At 48.5% G+C, this 21,170-nt stretch overlaps 2 protein-coding genes across 6 annotated transcripts in view; one reads left to right on the top strand and one right to left on the bottom strand.

The window, feature by feature from the left end:
- The window catches only part of LOC122556822 (zinc finger matrin-type protein 4-like), a 61,612-nt gene extending 45,499 nt beyond the window's left edge, over positions 1–16,113 (bottom strand). For both annotated transcript variants that reach the window (XM_043704028.2, XM_043704030.2), the window contains exons 1-4: positions 15,997–16,113; positions 10,096–10,134; positions 1,501–1,604; positions 701–790 (exon numbers count right to left, since the gene is read on the bottom strand). In XM_043704028.2, the coding sequence (XP_043559963.1) occupies positions 701–790; positions 1,501–1,604; positions 10,096–10,134; positions 15,997–16,084 (321 nt within the window). In that variant the 5' untranslated portion in view covers positions 16,085–16,113. The remainder of the gene's footprint in view (positions 1–700; positions 791–1,500; positions 1,605–10,095; positions 10,135–15,996) is intronic.
- A 148-nt stretch (positions 16,114–16,261) lies between these two features.
- Positions 16,262–21,170, top strand: part of LOC122556954 (uncharacterized) — a 66,097-nt gene continuing 61,188 nt past the window's right edge. For 2 of the 4 annotated variants that reach the window (XR_015759840.1, XM_087995528.1), the window contains exon 1: positions 16,262–16,513. The gene's annotated coding sequence lies outside the window, so the exon portion shown is untranslated. The remainder of the gene's footprint in view (positions 16,514–21,170) is intronic. The other 2 variants (XR_006313724.2, XR_015759839.1) reach the window with 2 other exon arrangements.

Raw genomic sequence — 21,170 nt, 5'->3', positions numbered from 1 at the left:
GATTTGCTTTCCCAAAATGCAGCACCTCGCATTTATCTGAATTAAACTCCATCTGCCACTTCTCAGCCCATTGGCCCATCTGGTCCAGATCCTGTTGTAATCTGAGGTAACCCTCTTCGCTGTCCACTATACCTCCAATTTTGGTGTCATCTGCAAACTTACTAACTGTACCTCTTATGCTCACATCCAAATCATTTACGTAAATGACAAAAAGTAGAGGACCCAGCACCGATCCTTGTGGCATTCCACAGCTCACAGGCCTCCAGTCTGAAAAACAATCCCCCACCACCACCCTCTGTCTTCTACCTTTGAGCCAGTTCTGTAGCCAAATGGCGAGTTCTCCCTGTATTCCGTGAGATCTAACCTTGCTAACGAGTCTCCCATGGGGAACCTTTTAAATAATTTTTAGTGATTCATTTTAATGGGAAGAAATTTAAAGGAAAATCCTAGCATACATAAACAAGTATCTGAAATTGGTAGAACAAGATAAGAAGGCTGTCAAAAAAGCATGCGGCATGCACAGCTTTATGGAAGCACTGAGTACAAAAGCAAGGAAGTTATGCTGAACCTTTATCACTGGTCAGTACCCATCTAGAGTATATTTTCAATTCTGGATAGGTGCATGCAACAGATCAACACATGCAAGATGATCAAACAGCCTCCTTCTTTTCCCTATCACTTATGATTGATAGAAACTTACAGTAGAATCCTTTTTTATTATTTTGGCAACTGGTTCACCATCTTGATGGAGCTCCTCATAGCGACGTACTTTATTAGCATGCTTCTTGCTCTGTGGATTATAGCAGAAGACAGTGATTGACATCTAGAGACCAATGAATACCTGAAACTCTGAACTTTTAATATATTATATGAATAATGATTGATGGAAAACAACCTTCATAGCCATGGTATAAATTTAAAATGCTACATGTTCAGTGCAAAAGTCATGAGTCAGTCTTCATGATACAAAATGATATGCACTGTAGTGGAATGGCTGCATCTTTTTGCCAATTCAAGCAAAAGGATCTTATACCTTCCTGTACATTAATTCTAACTTTAGAAAGTTTTAGCTTCTTAAAAATTTGTTATAACCCATTGGTAGAATACATTGATACATTCATATTAAACTTCAATTTTGCAGCCCAGAATCTCTACACAAAGTTTCAGCATTTACCTAAATCATTCTGACACACAATATTTTTATTTTAAAAAGGGCTGAATCAATTCAACCAATTCTTCTCATAACTGGCTAGAGAAGCAAAGATGGAAGAGGAGGTAGAAGCAGGAATGGGTCAGTACAGATCACAGATAGAATTGAGATGTTCACAGTTCTGGATGCCTCTGTACTATACCAGGAGAACAAACCAAGAAGGAGCTGCCTGTTGTTTTTATTTATAAAAAACAGATTTTGCACCTGGGATTCATGCTCAACACGCATTAACCGTTCCAGATTCTCAAACAGCCAAACTCATGGTGACATAGGGTTTGCCATGTTATTACCTGGTAATGTGCTAGTCTCTGGGACTCTGATATCAGCACAGCGTTACACACTTTGCAGTGAGTGTCCGTGAAGAGCTCACTATTTCCTTCGATGATCTTTTGTACTGTGAAAGAAGACCAAAAGAACAAAAGCGAAAGAGTAGAGATTCTGATGTTCTGCAGTAATTGTCTCCTTCACACAAATCCATTAATTTCACTGGTGTGCACATTCACCGTTAGAAACAACAAACCTTTGCTAATTACCTATATTCTGTAGTAAAGTACTAAATACCCTTGCAACTTCACAAACTTTCTTTTTGAAGTAAATGCCTATCTGTGAGACACCTTGTATTGTGATGCTATGACCAACATTACCCTTTTATAACAGTAGGATGACAACATGAGTACAAGATACATTTTGAGGCAGTCTGACTCATGCTTTTTCAAAATGAAGATGCTAAAGAAATAACTTGTTCTAATTAAGAGTCACTCAATGAAAAGTTAACTCTGCTTTTTCTCCAAAGATGTTGTAATACCTGCTGAGTTTCTCCAACAATTTCTGATTCTGTATCACTACCTCAGCTGACAAAATAAATCTTTAAAGTCCAAAATTGCTCCAATATTAGAAGCTTAACTCTGCTTAAAGAGTCAATATTTCTTCCAATATTTGAAAGACACTGACTTGTCACTAAATACTGCCAAATATGAAACAGATTGCTACTAAATATTTATAGTATTTGGGTGTTAAAACCCCGGATTATTTTTAAGGCTTCTGGCTTCCAGTCAAGGAAGATGGGTTAAGGTTTGAAGCCTTCAGGTGAATAATTTTGCTTCATTCCATTGCTTAGGATAGCCAATAAAATATAGTTGTCAAACAGAACTCTGGAAAAGTCCAAATCTTTCTATATGATGTAAATGAAGTAATCCAGTAGCGGCCCAAACACTGCATGTGAAATCACAGCAAATTTACCGGTGTAAAAAAATTGCAAATAATTTCAAAACATCAAACTACAGAAAAATATAATCAAAACAGCACAATATGACACACATAAAACACTTATTATTGAATATTAAATATTATGGAAGAATTCCACAATCAAGCCAAGCACTATGTCAGATCTTTAAAAAAACAAGAAAAATTGGTCATAATTTCCATGAAGAGTTCTGTAGAGTCAGCCTGAAGATGGAAAGATTCAACTATAGTAGATAGCAAAGAGAGTTGGACAAAGTAGGTTTCAGGAAGTGGAAGTGAAACTCAAGGTTTTAGCAAGAAAAATTAAGAGTGAGTTGCTAAAGCAACTTCAATTGTGAGACCTGGATAGTAGGAGAAAATTGAGTAAGATTATGCCTTACACTGCAGAGGTGTGAGTCAAATTAAACTCTGTTCAGTGATTTAAGTGTGTTACATCCTAGTTCTACATAGATTAAAATTTGAATTAGAGCAGCAATTAATGGCTTTACAAAAAATTATAAGTATGTGACATTTTAACATCAAAATGCCATGGATGTTTTCTTATGAAGCCCAATCAACATGTCAGATGCATATCTTTTAAAATTAATCAGTGAGAAACAATTTCTCCAGAGTAGAACCATGCCAATGGCTGAAGGAAGATTTTCGCAATTTATTGTTTACATTTTCTGCTCATCTCATGAAATAGATGACATTGGGCATTTCAGAGCCAGGATTTCTATTCAACAACTTCTGGAGATCCCTGCTAGAAAGTGCATGCGCAGGTCACTTGGGGAACACGATTAGAGTCAAAGAATCCCGACAGTGCAGTGACCATTCAGTCCATCGAATATATACCAACCCTCCAAAGAGCATTCGACCCAGATCCTACCCTAAACCCATAACCCCACATTAACCATGGCTAATCCACCTACCCTATACGTCCCCTGACTGTATGGAAAATTTAATATGGCCAATCCATCTAACCTGCACATCTGTGGACCACGGAGGGAACCAGAGCTCCTGCTGGAAACAGGGAGACACAGGGAGAACGTGCAAACTCCACACATTAGTCACCCAAAGCTGGAATCGAACCTGGCAGCAGTGATAACCACAGAGCCACTTTGCCCTGTAATGCTTTAATCAGTTGAATAACCTCTCAGTGCTCACTCTCTGGTTTTGATCTGATAAGCAGGCCATTGAACCATCAATCTGGTTCTGTCATTCAATAAGACCAGGCCAGATCTAATTGTTGCCTTAACTTCACTTACCTACCTGCCACTCTGAAAACTTGATTTCCTCGTGAATCAGTAACGCCCAACTCAGCCTTAAATACATTCTTCCACCAACCTTTGCTGGAGAGAATTCCAAAGGCTAATGACCCTCAGAAAAGCATTTCCTCCCTGTTTGTTTTCAGTGGGAAGCCCCTTATTCTCAAACTTGTTTTAGAATCCTCCATGAGTGCAATCTTCCTCTCAGTATCTGTCCAGTCAAGCTCCTTCAGAATCTGATATTTCAATATGATCACCTCTCATTTTTTCTAAACTCCAATGAGTCAATCTCTCCACATAAACCAATCCCTTCATCAAGAGTCAGCCCAACGAAATTTCTCTATACTGTTTCTAATGTAAGTATGTCCCTCCTTAGGTAATTCCTCTAGGTATGGTCTCACCAATACCCTGCACAGTTGTCACAAGGCTTCCCCACCTTTATAATTCATCTCCATTACAGTAAAGGCCAACATTCCATTTGCCTTCTCAAATACTTGCTGTACATTAACTACAAAAGGTTAGAATGCATAAGGACACCCAGATCCCTCTACTGAAGCATTCTGCATTCTCTCTAATAGGCAAACCTTTTCTGACCTGAGTCAGACAAATATTGGCCTCTTGCCTTTCTAGAGGTTTCTGGCTAGGCTTCTGAGGTAACAGGTTTTATAACAGAAGCAGTTCAGTACACCAGTCAGGTAGTGAGAATGTGGATTGTCACAGAAACCATTCATCCTTTTAACAGCAATAGCAAGCTTTGAGAAGAGTTGAGGTTCTGGATATAGGTTTGCTCACTGAGCTGGAAGGTTCATTTCCAGACGTTTCATCACCCCACTAGGTAACACCCTCAGGCAAAGCACTGCTGCTAAGTCTGCTTTCTATTTATATGTTTGTGTTTCTTTGGGTTGGTGATGTCATTTCCCGGGGTGAAGATACTTCCTGTAATTTTTCTCCGGGGGTAGGTAGATGGCGTCTAACCCGATGTGTTTGTTGACTGAGTTCCAGTTGGAATGCCATACTTCTAGGAATTCTCTTGCGTGTCTTTGTTTGGCTTTTCCTAGGATGGATATGTTGTCCCAGTCGAAGTGGTGTCCTTCCACATCCGTATATAAGGATACTAGTGAGAGAGGATCATGTCTATTTGTGACTAGTTGGTGTTCTCATATCCTGGTGGTTAGTTTGTTGCCTGTTTGTCCAATGTAGTGTTTGTTACAAACCCACCAACACTAAAACAGCAGCTAATGAACTTGAAAAAACCTATACAGACAACAAGCGAAACTAATGTCATTTACAAAATACAGTGCAAGGACTGTAACAAACACTACATTGCATGTAAACCTTACATACAGCATCAAAACAATCCAAAAAATCCCCAGCTCTGATGTAGGAATAAAAATTCCTAATATAATTGTTTCCCATGACATGTCAGACAAGTTAAAACTTGCTCTAAGTTTGGGCTATAAAACTGAGACCCCCCCCCAATTTCAATTCACTGTTTGACCCCATTCACTCACATCTGAACACTAAACATATAAATAGACAGCAGGACTTATCAGCAGTGCTTCGCCAGAGGCTCACTGAAGTTTTTACAGCATTAGCTGTTATGTTTCACAATTAAAGCCTGCAATGACAGCTACTAAGAGAATGTAAGGCAAGTGAAGGAGTACAATAGCAAATGGTGGGTGCGTACGAGGTGAGTAAGTGGGTAAGGTGTTAGGGGAAACGGTGTTCAGATGTGAGTGAATGGGGTCAAACAGTGAATTGAAATGGTGGTTGGGGGGGGGGGGTCTCAGCTTTATAGTTAGCCCAAATTTAAACTTGTCTGACATGTCATGGGAAACAATTATATTAGTATTTTTTGTTCCTACATCAGAGCTGGGGATGTTTTGGATTGTTTTAATGCTTGGCAATTGTCTATTTAAACTTCCAGGCAATTACCAAATAGTCAGTGCGTTGGGACTTCCAAGATTCTTCTTCTTTTCCACCTGGGATAACCTCACATCTTCCCACATTATAGTCCATCTGCCAAATTCTGGCCCAGCACAACTTATTTGTATTTCTCATTGCACCCTCCTCACAATTTGCTGTCTTTTTTCCTGTTGTCAGCAAATTTCACAATACTGTCAGTACATTCATCCAAATCATTAATTCATCATAAATATTTCAGGCTTCAGAGCAATTCTCAGTGGATTGCAAACATGAAATTTGTTATGGACCAGATGAAACCCCCTCAAAATATATCAAGGAGATAGTCTAAACTCGAACTTTTATCTTATTTAAAGGTAAGTGAAACTTGAAAGGGTTCAGAAAAGATTTGCAAGGAAGTTGCCAGAGTTGGAGGGTTTGATCTATAGGGTGAGGGTGAATAGGCTGGGGCCATTTTTCCTGGAGCATCGAAGGCAGAGAGGTGACCTTAAAGAGGTTTATAAAATCATGGAGAATATAGATTGGGAAAATACCTTGTCTATTTATCCTGAGATGGGGGAGTCCAGAACTAGAGGTCATAGGTTTAAGGTGAGAGGGGCAAGATTTAAAAGGGACCTATAAGGGGTAACTTTTTCATGCAAAGTGTGGTGCATGTATGGAATGAGCTACCAGAGGAAGTGGAGGAGGCTGGTACAATTGCAACATTTAAAATTAATTTGGATGGGTATATGAATAGGAAGGGGTTTGAGGGATATGGGCTAAATGCTGGCAAATGGAACTAAATTTATTTAGGATATCTGGTCAGCACGGACGAGTTGGACCAAAGAGTCATAGATATATACAACGCAAAAACAGACTCTAAGTGTAAGATGCTGAAAATGTGTTGCTGGAAAAGCGCAGCAGGTCAGGCAGCATCCAGGGAACAGGAGAATCGACGTTTCGGGCATAAGCCCTTCTTCAGGAATCTTCAGCCCTTCCTGAAGAAGGGCTTATGCCCGAAACGTCGATTCTCCTGTTCCTTGGATGCTGCCTGACCTGCTGCGCTTTTCCAGCAACACATTTTCAGCTCTGATCTCCAGCATCTGCAGACCTCACTTTCTCCTCTAAGTGTAAGATGCTGTGTTCCAGATGTAACTCAATTGATTAGATTAGATTACATTACAGTGTGGAAACAGGCCCTTCGGCCCAACAAGTCCACACCGACCCGCCGAAGCGAAACCCACCCATACCCCTACATTTACCCCTTACCTAACACTACGGGCAATTTAGTATGGCCAATTCACCTGACCCTGCACATCTTTGGATTGTGGGAGGAAACCGGAGCACCCGGAGGAAACCCACGCAGACACGGGGAGAACGTGCAAACTCCACACAGTCAGTCGCCTGAGGAGGGAATTGAACCCGGGTCTCTGGCGCTGTGAGGCAGCAGTGCTAACCACTGTGCCACCGTGCCGCCCATATTGGTCAACTACTAGGCTTTAAGCAAAACGCATTTTATTCTTACAATACAGTTAAAATACAAAGGAAAAAGATGAAGTGGCATAACTTGAACTCTATTGACATACTTAATGAAGTAATATTATTTAACTACTAATCAACTACTATTCCAATATAGCAACATCCTATAAACATACCTTTGGAAAGGCAAATTCAACAGATTTCCCTCACTTGCTCTCTCCTGCAATCCAGGAGAAAGAACACCGACAGAAATATTCTAGCAGCAGAGAAAGAATTTAAGCTTTATGCTGCAGCAGGGAGAGAGAGTGAGAAAGCAAGAGGGAGAGAGAACGAGCGTGAGAGAGCTGTATCTATCTGCTTCAACTCAAATAAAACCCAACTTCTTTTTGATGAGTCAGATACAATACACAATTCTGGCAGTAGGTTTGTTTACAGACGTTTTGTCACCATACATCAGTGAGCCTCCAGATGTTGTAAACTAGCATGTTACCTAGTACGGTGACGAAACATCTGAAAACGAACCTTTCAGTTCAGCGAGCAAACCTACATTCAGAACCTCAACCTGAGCTACAAATCTTCTCAAAACTCACTAACATTACACAGTACTGTGCAGACAGCATAAACCAAAAGTGATGTTTGTCACTTTCTGCAGCGAGTACGATATACCTGACAAATCAATTTTCAACAGAAAGCAGTCTTTAAACTCCTGTACAATATTCACGTGTCGCTGTACCCAAGTTTAAAATGTAGTCAAAAGAATCTGAATCTGTCCCTTTTTCTGTTGATTCAATGTAGTAATATGTACATTTAACTGCACTACGTTTTTGAGAAATAAAGTTGCTCAGCAACCACATTTTTCATTAATTTGCAAAACCGCTATCGTAATGGAACAGAATCTGCAAACATTTGATCACAATGTTATACCACAGTCAATCAATCACATTAGAATCTGATGCATCTTAAGCTGATCAGAAGATTTTGTTTTCCCTGATAAAAAGCTCGGTACAAATATTAACACCAACAACAGACCTCATCACCCACCTAATTATTTGGACCTAAGAAGCAAAATTTTCTATGTATATTTATCCACAACGCATGAGTGAGTTAATCTAACAAGCAAAATAGACAATTTGCAATGGGAAAACAAGTTTGGTAGCATCTGTGAACAGAAAGACAGAATTAAAGTTTGAGGTTATGGCCTTTCATCAGGACTGAATGTTACAGATTAAATAATAAAAAAGTACTTAATCAAGGCAAGAAAGGATACAGTTGAGAAAGAGCTACTGAAAAAGCAGGATAGTGGGCAGAAGTATAATGGAAGAATTTAAAAAGGTCAGAATAATTATAAATTATATCAGAACCACAATGACTATTCATTGTTTAAATAAATGAGAATAATGATTACGATCTTAAATTGTTAATGTTTTCAGATTAGAGCAGGTTTAGGAAACACAACCAATTCAGCTCCTGTGTAGCCCTGAAAACACACTCCCAAGTCACTAATAATTGTAATTTCTGAAGTAACATTTGCCCATCATTTACTACAATAACCGATCAGTTCAAAAAGACTTCTTTGAAGTCTCAATCCCCAGGTTATTGATCCCCTCAACTACAAAAGTATTATAATCGACCTGTTCCACACAAAACAAATCAATCCTCGATCCAACATCATTGTGCATCATCTCTAATATTCATTGTCTCTCCAAAGTTTTTGAATGTCCCAAATCATTCTCTAATTCAATATTTGAATTCCAGGTTGTTTTTAGACCATGCGAAAATAATGAAACTCCTTATCAGTGACATCAAATTTGAGTGACAAAGATAAATTCTTAATCATCCCTCATCATCTACAAATCTTCCCAAATCACCACCACTGAATAAAGATACTACACTGTCATCTAGGTGAATGGGATTGCATTCAATAATTCATCTTTTCTGGTGCATGGACCGCTGAGGTCCGAAACAGAAAGTCAATGTGCCTTATTCTTCCATAGTCACAACATTCCCTACTGGTGCTTTGCCAATTCAGATCTCTTGACCAGGTCCAATTTTACTTATTCACCACTGGTAGCCATTGCTTCAGCTGCTAAGTCTCAAATGCTTTGCAATTTTTAAAATATTATTCATTCATTTATTGCCAATCCTGAATTGCCCAGAGTGTAGTCTCAGTCAACCACATTGCTATGGGTCAGGAGTCACATCTAGGCCAGACCAGGTAAAGATGGCAGATTTCCTTCCCTAAAAGGACATTAGTGAATCATAACAGTTTTTATAACAATTGACAGTGATTACATGGTTGCTGTTAGGCTGGCTTTTTCGTTTCAGATTTTTTAGAAATGGATGTCAAATTTTAGTTTTTGCCAAGATGGGATTTAAACACTTGGGCATACAGCACCAGCCTCAGGTTTATGCCACCACCTCCCCTTCTAAACATCCACAGCTCTTTTTTCTCCTTTAATGTCCTACCTCTGAATACTTTTATGTGCCCTAAGATCTCACAAGGATTGATGGACACTTTGATTCACATTTTCTTGTGAAGGACATTGGCACTTTTTTTGCTACGTTAAAATATATATGGAAGTTGTCACTCTTGAGGGAGGGCACCCAGCAGGCAGAAGCATATAATATGCCAAGCATTCCACAAAGAGCATTTGGGTTACCAATATGACCAGTTACTAAATATTTCTCCTCAGTTCACAAGTGATATTCTAAGCTTCCAGTCAGTTAACATTTTAATATTCCCTCCCCTGGCCTCTTACATTGTTCGAATGAAATTCTAATGAAGCACTTCTTTTGACCAGGCACTTCAAAACTTTCAGGACTCAATATTTACATCAGCAATTTAAAATTATAATCACTGCTCTGATTTTTCAGATTAAAGGTCTATTGTTGTCATTTACACTTCCTAGCCAACTTTGCTCATTTGTTCCACTACTACCCTACTTTGCCTAATAACATAATCTAACCATTTTGGCATTTAATGAAGTCTATCTTGCATCCTGTCATAAACCTTACCTTTTGTTCTTTCCTCCTCTTCTCTCTCACCTTTCTTCCCTGAAAAGAAAAACAATAAAAACTACAACTATTGGAAATGCAAACAGAGAATGCTGGCACTGACATTTACTCATACCCTTTTCATCCCATCCCAAAATCATAATTGTGTGCCCCTTGTGCACCTTCCAACCCGACTTCTGCTTAAAATGGATTATCCGCCAAGATCTCCTCCACCTCCAGCATGATGCCATCCCCAAACATACCCTCCTGTGCAGCATTCCAAAGGGAACGTTCCCTCTACAGCACCTTCATTCACTCCAACAATTCTTACAGTACTTTTTCAGGGATGCGAAGATCCAATGCCTGTCATTTCATTGTCCTCCCTTTCAACTATCTGACACCCCGAAAACTCCCTCCAGGTAAAATTATACTTCATTCAGTATACTCTAGTACTCACTGCTCACAATGTCAACTCCTCTACATTGAGGGTACCAAATGCATAATGAATTGCTGTTACATGGAAACATCTTTGCTCAGTCAACAAGCATGACCCTGAACTTCCTGATGCTCATCACTTCAATTTCCACCTTGTTCCTACTCACTATTCTGTCCTTCACCTTCTAATGCTGTAATAAAAAAAAATCAATGCAAACTGGAGGAACCTCACTTTTGGACCTTTTCTGCCCAGTCATTCATAACTCATCTATGCACATTTTTAACGTTTTTATCCATCACTATTCCCTTTGGTTCTTACACTATGGAACTTATTAAAAATCTTTCTTGGTCCCCCACACCCCACAAATGGCTTGTCATTTGTTCCTTCGCTCCTACTTGCTCAAAATCAAATTCACTTTCCGTAGTTTTAGTAGTAATGAAGAGTCATCGATCTGAAACGCGAACTTTTAACTGCTCTCCAGTCACCAACTGATCTGCTAAGTATTGCCAGCAGAACAAATTACTGCAAATGCTGGAATCTGTATTTCCAGCACTTTTTTTTTGTCTAAGCAAATGCTGGAAACACTCAGCAGATCAGACATCCTGTGTGCAGAGAGGAATAAATCTCAACAGCTCAGGTCTACGTGGAATAGGTTCTGACTGACGAAAGGCCGTCAACCTGAGACAGTAAAACTAATTCAGAGCACAGACGCTGCCTGACCTGCATGGGAGCACATTATTTTTGTTTGTTTTATACATCCTGCAGGGGACAGCAAGATGCAAACTTGTTCCCTGGACCCAGTGAAAGGTTACTGACCCTAAATGTTAGCTGCATGGGGCCCACATAGGTTGCTGAAGCAACAGCAGCTCTGTGCATGTATGTGTGGTGTGTGTTTTGATTTTCTTTATATAAATGGAGGAAGATTGTTTGACACACAGACCCCTGGGGGGGGGGGGGAGGGGGGAGTGAGAGACGGGGGGGGAGGGGGAGGAAGAGGAGTGGCGGGGGGGGGGAAGGAGGAGTGGCGGGGGGGGAGGAGGAGTGGCGGGGGGGGGAGGAGGAGTGGCGGGGGGGAGGAGGAGTGGCGGGGGGGGGAGGAGGAGTGGCGGGGGGGGGGAGGAGGAGTGGCGAGGGGGGGGGGAGGAGTGGCGAGGGGGGGGGGAGGAGTGGCGAGGGGGGGGGGGAGGAGTGGCGAGGGGGGGGGAGGAGTGGCGAGGGGGGGGAGGAGTGGCGAGGGGGGGGAGGAGTGGCGAGGGGGGGGAGGAGTGGCGAGGGGGGGGGGAGGAGTGGCGAGGGGGGGGGAGGAGTGGCGAGGGGGGGGGAGGAGTGGCGAGGGGGGGGGAGGAGTGGCGAGGGGGGGGGAGGAGTGGCGAGGGGGGGGAGGAGTGGCGAGGGGGGGGAGGAGTGGCGAGGGGGGGGAGGAGTGGCGAGGGGGGGGAGGAGTGGCGAGGGGGGGGAGGAGTGGCGAGGGGGGGGAGGAGTGGCGAGGGGGGGGAGGAGTGGCGAGGGGGGGGAGGAGTGGCGAGGGGGGGGAGGAGTGGCGAGGGGGGGGAGGAGTGGCGAGGGGGGGGAGGAGTGGCGAGGGGGGGGAGGAGTGGCGAGGGGGGGGGGAGGAGTGGCGAGGGGGGGGGAGGAGTGGCGAGGGGGGGGGAGGAGTGGCGAGGGGGGGGGAGGAGTGGCGAGGGGGGGGGAGGAGTGGCGAGGGGGGGGGAGGAGTGGCGAGGGGGGGGGAGGAGTGGCGAGGGGGGGGGGAGGAGTGGCGAGGGGGGGGGAGGAGTGGCGAGGGGGGGGGAGGAGTGGCGAGGGGGGGGGGAGGAGTGGCGAGGGGGGGGGAGGAGTGGCGAGGGGGGGGGGAGGAGTGGCGAGGGGGGGGGAGGAGTGGCGAGGGGGGGGGGAGGAGTGGCGAGGGGGGGGGAGGAGTGGCGAGGGGGGGGGAGGAGTGGCGAGGGGGGGGGAGGAGTGGCGAGGGGGGGGGAGGAGTGGCGAGGGGGGGGGGAGGAGTGGCGAGGGGGGGGGAGGAGTGGCGAGGGGGGGGGGGGAGTGGCGAGGGGGGGGAGGAGTGGCGAGGGGGGGGGAGAGAGGGGGGCGTGGGTGGGGGGAGAGAGGGGGGCGTGGGTGGGGGGAGAGAGGGGGGCGTGGGTGGGGGGAGAGAGGGGGGCGTGGGTGGGGGGAGAGAGAGGGGGGCGTGGGTGGGGGGAGAGAGAGGGGGGCGTGGGTGGGGGGAGAGAGAGGGGGGCGTGGGTGGGGGGAGAGAGAGGGGGGCGTGGGTGGGGGGAGAGAGAGGGGGGCGTGGGTGGGGGGAGAGAGAGGGGGGCGTGGGTGGGGGGAGAGAGAGGGGGGCGTGGGTGGGGGGGAGAGAGAGGGGGGCGTGGGTGGGGGGAGAGAGAGGGGGGCGTGGGTGGGGGGGAGAGAGAGGGGGGCGTGGGTGGGGGGAGAGAGAGGGGTCGTGGGTGGGGGGAGAGAGAGGGGTCGTGGGTGGGTGGTGGGGGAGAGAGAGGGGGCGTTGGTGGGGGGTGGGGGGAGAGAGGGGGGTGTGGGGGGGGAGAGAGGGGGGCGTGGGTGGGGGTAGAGAGAGGGGGGTGTGGGTGGGGGGAGGGAGAGGGGGCGTGGGTGGGGGGAGAGAGAGGGGGGCGTGGGTGGGGGGAGAGAGAGGGGGCGTGGGTGGGGGGAGAGAGAGGGGGCGTGGGTGGGGGGAGAGAGAGGGGGCGTGGGTGGGGGGAGAGAGAGGGGGCGTTGGTGGGGGGAGAGAGAGGGAGGCGTTGGTGGGGGGTGGGGGGAGAGAGAGGGGGGCGTTGGTGGGGGGTGGGGGGAGAGAGAGGGGGGCATTGGTGGGGGGGTGGGGGGAGAGAGAGGGGGGCGTTGGTGGGGGGTGGGGGGAGAGAGGGGGCGTTGTTGGGGGGTGGGGGGAGAGAGAGGGGGGCGTTGGTGGGGGGTGGGGGGAGAGAGAGGGGGGCGTTGGTGGGGGGTGGGGGGAGAGAGAGGGGGGCGTTGGTGGGGGGAGAGAGAGGGGGGCGTTGGTGGGGGGCGTTGGTGGGGTTGGGGGGAGCGAGAGGGGGACGTTGGTGGGAGAGAGAGGGGGGCGTGGGTGGGGGGAGAGAGAGGGGGGTGGCGTTGGTGGGGGGTGGGGGGAGAGAGAGGGGGGCGTTGGTGGGGGGTGGGGGGAGAGAGAGGGGGGCGTTGGTGGGGGGAGAGAGAGGGGGGCGTTGGTGGGGGGTGGGGGGAGAGAGAGGGGGGCGTTGGTGGGAGAGAGAGGGGGGCGTTGGTGGGGGGTGGGGGGAGAGAGAGGGGGGCGTTGGTGGGGGGTGGGGGGAGAGAGAGGGGGGCGTTGGTGGGGGGTGGGGGGAGAGAGAGGGGGGCGTTGGTGGGGGGTGGGGGGAGAGAGAGGGGGGCGTTGGTGGGGGGTGGGGGGAGAGAGAGGGGGGGCGTTGGTGGGGGGTGGGGGGAGAGAGAGGGGGGCGTTGGTGGGGGGTGGGGGGAGAGAGAGGGGGGCGTTGGTGGGGGGTGGGGGGGAGAGAGAGGGGGGCGTTGGTGGGGGGTGGTGGGAGAGAGAGGGGGGCGTTGGTGGGGGGTGGGGGGAGAGAGAGGGGGGCGTTGGTGGGGGGAGAGAGAGGGGGGCGTTGGTGGGGGGAGAGAGAGGGGGGCGTTGGTGGGGGGTGGGGGAGAGAGAGAGGGGGGCGTTGGTGGGGGGTGTGGGGAGAGAGAGGGGGGCGTTGGTGGGGGGAGAGAGAGGGGTGTTGGTGGGGGTGGGGGGAGAGAGAGGGGGCGTTGGTGGGGGGAGAGAGAGGGGGGCGTTGGTGGGGGGTGGGGGGAGAGAGAGGGGGGCGTTGGTGGGGGATGGGGGGAGAGAGAGGGGTGTTGGTGGGGGTGGGGGGAGAGAGAGGGGGGCGTTGGTGGGGGGTGGGGGGAGAGAGAGGGGGGCGTTGGTGGGGGGTGGGGGGAGAGAGAGGGGGGCGTTGGTGGGGGGTGGGGGGAGAGAGAGGGGGGTGTTTGTGGGGTTGGGGGGAGAGAGAGGGGGGCGTTGGTGGGAGAGAGAGGGGGGCGTGGGTGGGGGGGAGAGAGAGGGGGTGGCGTTGGTGGGGGGTGGGGGGAGAGAGAGGGGGCGTTGGTGGGGGGTGGGGGAGAGAGAGGGGGGCGTTGGTGGGAGAGAGAGGGGGCGTTGGTGGGGGGTGGGGCGAGAGAGAGGGGGGGCGTTGGTGGGGGGTGGGGGGAGAGAGAGGGGGGCGTTGGTGGGGGGAGTGAGAGGGGGGCGTTGGTGGGGGGTGGGGGGAGAGAGAGGGGGGCGTTGGTGGGGGGTGGGGGGAGAGAGAGGGGTGTTGGTGGGGGGTGGGGGGAGAGAGAGGGGGGCGTTGGTGGGGGTGGGGGGAGAGAGAGGGGGGCGTTGGTGGGGGTGGGGGGAGAGAGAGGGGGGCGTTGGTGGGGGGGAGAGAGAGGGGGGCGTTGGTGGGGGGGAGAGAGAGGGGGGCGTTGGTGGGGGGTGGGGGGAGAGAGAGGGGGGCGTTGGTGGGGGTGGGGGGAGAGAGAGGGGGGCGTTGGTGGGGGGAGAGAGAGGGGGGCGTTGGTGGGGGGTGGGGGGAGAGAGAGGGGGGGCGTTGGTGGGGGGTGGGGGGAGAGAGAGGGGGGCGTTGGTGGGGGTGGGGGGAGAGAGAGGGGGGCGTTGGTGGGGGGAGAGAGAGGGGGGGCGTTGGTGGGGGGTGGGGGGAGAGAGAGGGGGGCGTTGGTGGGGGGTGGGGGGAGAGGGAGGGGGCGTTGGTGGGGGGTGGGGGGAGAGAGGGGGGGGCGTTGGTGGGGGGAGAGAGAGGGGGGCGTTGGTGGGGGGAGAGAGAGGGGGGCGTTGGTGGGGGGTGGGGGGAGAGAGAGGGGGGCGTTGGTGGGGGGTGGGGGGAGAGAGAGGGGGGCGTTGGTGGGGCGAGAGAGAGGGGGGCGTTGGTGGGGGGTGGGGGGAGAGAGAGGGGGGCGTTGGTGGGGGGTGGGGGGAGAGAGAGGGGGGCGTTGGTGGGGGGTGGGGGGAGAGAGAGGGGTGTTGGTGGGGGTGGGGGTGGGGGGAGAGAGAGGGGGGCGTTGGTGGGGGGTGGGGGGAGAGAGAGGGGTGTTGGTGGGGGTGGGGGGAGAGAGAGGGGTGTTGGTGGGGGTGGGGGGAGAGAGAGGGGGGCGTTGGTGGGGGGTGGGGGGAGAGAGAGGGGGGCGTTGGTGGGGGGTGGGGGGAGAGAGAGGGGGGCGTTGGTGGGGGGTGGGGGGAGAGAGAGGGGGGCGTTGGTGGGGGGTGGGGGGGGAATGAGGTTTCACACATTCGGGCCAGTCAGGTGCTGATGCGCCAAACTCTCGATCCTGGCGAGGGAGAGGAAAAGCCGGGGCCGGGGGGGGGGGGGGGGAGTTGGGGCCGGGGGGGTGGGAATCAATGTTCCCTGCTTCACTCTCCCGCTTCCCCCGTCACCCCCACCGTCTCCATTAACCGAATGCGTGTCGGTTCATTACTGGGCGGCGCTTACCCGCCCCGTTGCCCGTGGAGCTGTCCCCGCCGGCCCCGGCTGGTTTGAAGCTTTCGATCAGCTGAGGGATGGGTCTCTCCGCCGCCATTGCTGCCGTGCTCCGAGGAGTATATGTTTCCCCCAAACCCCCCCCTCCCCCGGGCCTGCTCCTCCTCCCCCACCCCCAATCCACACACACACGCGCGCGCGCAGGGACACCGATCCAGCCCCGGAGATCTCGCGTCAACACGGGCCGAGCCACGCGAGATCTCGCCTGCCGCTTCCAGAAAGTTCGTGGCCGCGACGTCAGCGGGCGGCTTTGTCAGAGCAACGGGCGCGCGGGGGGAGTTGTCCAGGTGTTTGATCGTCAGACATCACGTGATCCTCCTCCTCTCACAGCCTTCACCAGGCTGTGGTAGTGCAGTGGCACTGTCCCTGTCTCTGAGACAGGAGACGACCCCGCTCCCTTTGCAATTGATACCCCTCAAAATATAAGGAAGATAATCTAGACCCAAGCATTTTTTTTCTTATTTTGAAGGTAAGTGCGTTCCTTGTTCAACTCCGTAATTTATTCAATTTTTAACTATAGCGTAGGAATAAAGTTTATACACTTTACTCATACACTGTAGTCAAGATACAACAAAAGGAGGAAAGAATTGGGACAACTTCATTGGAAAACTTAACAGACTAGTACATTACATAACTATTAAATAATAACTTATGGTATAGTAACGTCCCATAATGGAATTTAATTTATTGTCCCGTTTACCGAGACACGGTGAAAAGCTCTGTTTTGCGAGCAATACAAGTCGATCACAGAGTTAAGTAGCATAGATAGTAAATAATAGGTAAACAGCGGCAAAAACAAAAACACAGTACAGGTGAATATTAAGAGTTTGTGAGTCCATTCGGTATTCTAACAACAGTCAGGTAGAAACTGTTACAAAACTGGCTGGTGTGGGTGTTCAGGCTTCTGTACCTTCTCCCCGATGGTAGAGGTTGTAGAAAAACATTGCCAGGGTGGGATGGATCTTTGAGAATGCTGGCGGCCTTTCCCTGACAGTGGGCCTGGTAGGTGGATTCTATCGATGGGAGGTTGGCCTTTGTGATTGTCTGGGCCGAGTTCACCACTCTCTGTAACCATCTCCGATCTTGAATGGTACAGTTGCCATACCAGGTAGTGATACAGCTAGACAGAATGCTCTTGATGGCGCACCTATAAAAGTTGGCAAGGGTATTCACTGTCGTGCCAAATTTCCTCAGCTGCCTGAGGAAGAAGAGACATTAAAGGAAGGGCCTTTGCATCCACATGAAGAATCCAAGAAAGCTTATTGTGGATGACCACTCCCAGGAGCTTGACACTCTCCATTCGTTCCACCTCTGTGCTGTTAGTGTGTGTGTGTGTGTGTGTGTGGGGCGGGCATGAGTGACAGACTGCCGAAAGTCAATAATGAGTTCCTTGGTTTTGCCGGCATTGACAGATAGGTTGTTCTCAGTGCACCATTTTTCCAGGTCTTCCACCTGCCATCTGTAGCCATCTGCGATTTGGCATAAACACAACCTTGGCAAAAGGAAATTTCAGTAAAACAGCTGCAATTCCACCAGCAGTAGGAAAAATGTCAAGAGAAAACTCTGAAAGAAAGAACAGCAGTGGAAGATGTACTGTAGATTCCATCCAGCTTCAAGACCCAGCTACTGCAAAACTGAAACTAAAAGTCCTGGTTCTGTGGGAGCTTTCCCTACACATTCAGGCTGATCCTATTGTTCCAACTTTAAAAAAATCCCACCAAATTCTCACAAGCTGTTCACTTTATTGGATCTAAAGAGACAGCTCCTCATCTCTGTCTTAAAACCTCTATTTTAAAAAATGAAGCAGGCCAAAGTCCCATTTCTTAAAGCCACAGTATCATCAAACCTTTCTCTGACAGCCTTCACCAGGCTATTGTGGTGCAGTGGTAGGATCCCAACATCTAGGACAGACAAGTCTGCTCCCACCTCTCACAATCTTCAATAGGCTCTTGTGCCGTGGTAGTGTTCCCACCTCGTAGATAAGAGACCAGTCAAACCTCTCCTCTCACAACCTTCACCAGGCCCTTGGGGTGAAATGGTAATGTCCCTACCTCTGAACCAGGAGACCCAAGTTCATTTCCCACCTGATCCAAAGGTGTGTAATAACATCTCTGAGCGGGTGGATTAGAAAATCCCTTCACCACAGCAGCCAAGCAATTAATTCCCTTGGGTGAGACAGTGATATAAGATGGAAAATTGCTCAAAGGATCTGGAGAATGCGTTTAAAATTTTAGAAGCTCTCTATCTAACCCTTAAACAATCAAAAAGCATAATATCAAATCTGATAGAACCCAGTTTGATGTTTTATATATAACTACTTAATAATATCTGAAAATGTCTAAAAATAGAATATTTAAATTAAAATTTTGATAGAGACTCTTCAGTAGCTAAATTTACTGATGACATAAAAGTAGGTAGGAAAGTGCATTGTTAAGAGGACTTAAGGAGCCTACGAAATTATTTAGATAGGGTAGATGAGTGGACAAAGATCTGGGAAATCGGGTATAATGTGGGAAAGTGGGCAAGTTGTCATTTTGGCAGAAAAAAAAAGCATATTATCTAAAAGGTGAGAGATTGCAGCACTCTGAGAGAATTGAGTGTCCCAATGCGTGAATCACAGAAGATTAGTTTGCAGGTATTCCAGTACCAAAGAAATCACATGCAACATGCCTCAATGACAACCGCCCAGTGGTTCTGACCTCCATAATTATTAAATGCTTTGAGAGTTTAGTCATGACTCACATCAATTCTAGGCTCCCAGCCTGCCTCAATCCCTTTCATTTGCTTACTGGTGCAACAGCAAATATCATCCCCCTAGCCCTACACCCATCCCTGGAACCTCTGGATAATAAGGATAATCTCCAAATTCTGAGAACAGTTGAAAAATGAAGGAAAATAAAAATAGTACAATTGCAACATTTAAAAGACATCTGGATGGGTATATGAATAGGAGGGGTTTGGAGGGATATGGGCCGGGTGCTGGCAGGTGGGACTAGATTGGGTTGGGATATCTGGTTGGCATGGACAAGTTGGACCGAAGTGTCTGTTTCTGTGCTGCACATCTCTAGATTCTCTGATTCAATCTAGAGCTTGGCTCCGCTCTCTGCAATTGGATCCTCAGCTTCCTGACCCATAGACCACAATCAGTGAAGATAGGCAATAGCACCTCCTCCACGATAATCCTCAACACCGACACTCCACAAGGATACATACTCAGCTCCCTACTGTACTCCCCTGAATGCTCATAACTACATCTGTATGCCATCTTCAAGCTTGCTCATGACACCACCGTCATAGGCTGGATATTAAACAATGATGAGTCAGATTACAGGAAGGAGATAGAATGTTTGGTGTGGTGGTGCAAAAATAACAATCTTTCCCTCTATGTCAGCAAAACTAAAGAACTGATAGTTGACTTTAGAAAGAAAGGAGGAGTACAAGCCCCTATCTACATCAGTAGAACTGAGATGGAGAGGGTCGAGAGCATTATGTTCCTTGGAGTGACAATAACCAATATCTGGCCACACAGATGGTCAAGAAGGCACAACAAGAGGCTTAGGAACTTCAGCATGCCTATAGGGGCCCTCCCTACCTTTTACAGATGCACCATAGAATGCATACTATCGGGGTGTGTCATGGCTTGGTATGGCAACTGCTCTGACCAAGACGAGAAGAAACTACAGAAAGTCGTGAACACAGCCTAGACCTTCACGCAGCCAACCTCCCATCCACTGATTCCATCTACACTTCTTGTTACCACAGGAAGGCAGCCAACATCATCACAGACTCCTCCCGCCCCAGTTATAATCTCTTTCAACCTCTTCTGTCAGGCAGAAGACACAGAAGCTTAAAAACATATACTCCGTTATCAGAATGCTGAATTAACCTCTCTAATTTCAAATCCAATGTTGATCTTGCCATAACCCTGTATGCCTTGCACTGTCCAAACACCCTATGGTTTCTATATCTTTGTATGTTATGATTTGCGTGTACATGCAAAACAAAACTTTTCAATGTAATTAGGTACATGTGATGACAATATATCAAATCAAATCAAATGTAGTCAGGAAACATAATAGAATGTTATGTTTTATTGTGAGGGTAATTGAAAGCAAGAGTATGGAGGTTATACTTCAGTTGTACAAGGCATTGGTGAGACTGCATCACTGGTTACGGTACCTACAGAATGATGTCAAAGCAGTGGAAACAGTTTATATACTGTCTTGCATTACCTTGCCTTGCATATTAGCACAGTCCTCAGTCAAGAGTCATACATTTTGCTCGATGGCACCATGCTATGTCAATCTCATATCTACTGCATGTGCTAGTAACTTCTGCAGCAAACACACTGCGTGTGTAGCTAACACAGAACCGTGTCTGAAAGTCTTAGGAGAGTAGTCCTCATTGAGGTCCACCGAGGCATCTGTCCATCAGGTTGGCACAGTAAGTCAAATTCACCTTCTGATACCAGTCCAGGGACTTGGTCATAGACAGGTGTTCTCAATCACGGGTGTCCATGGTTTCCATGGGGAAGGGGATCCAGATGTTCAGGGTTTTACTGACATTTAGAAGTGGAGGTTGGAATCCACTGCCCAAAGTGAGCCATCCTTCATGTTGGAAATCAAAACTCTGCAATGAGAAGGAAAGTCACTGCAACCACACACAGAATGGATCTCGGTTTGTGAGGGAGGAGCCTACAAAACCCACTGACCTGAGGTCCTTTACTAGGCAAGAACATTGCACACAGACCCATGCACTGTACAGGACACAAACCTAATTTCTTGTGATCCTAATGCATCAGCTTCCTTGTCCAGACATTATTGTCCACTTTATTCATGACAACACTTTTGAACAATGAGAACAGGGAAAGAATAGGGATATTTGACGAAGAGGGACAATGATATAATCAGAACCTTTTGTTCATTTTGCTTCCACAAATTGCAGCAGTAGTAGTCCAGCACCGGTTGGAGAGGTCCTGCTTGGCAGTGGGGATTTTTGGCATTAGAAGTTTGGTCATGTGACCTACAGGCATTTGTGACAGTACAAACATGTTCCTCGGCTTGAACTTCTAAAAGTTAGGGTGGGGGTGGTAGGAAGGTGGTGGTACAAGCAAAATGGAGTTGGAG

The sequence above is a fragment of the Chiloscyllium plagiosum genome, unplaced genomic scaffold, assembly GCF_037043375.1.
Source record: "Chiloscyllium plagiosum isolate Xiang-an unplaced genomic scaffold, Cpla_swu_hap1 HiC_scaffold_16, whole genome shotgun sequence".
NCBI classification, from domain to species: domain Eukaryota; kingdom Metazoa; phylum Chordata; class Chondrichthyes; order Orectolobiformes; family Hemiscylliidae; genus Chiloscyllium; species Chiloscyllium plagiosum.
The sequence above is the reverse complement of the archived record's forward strand: the minus strand, read 5'-3'. Positions and strand labels throughout refer to the sequence as shown.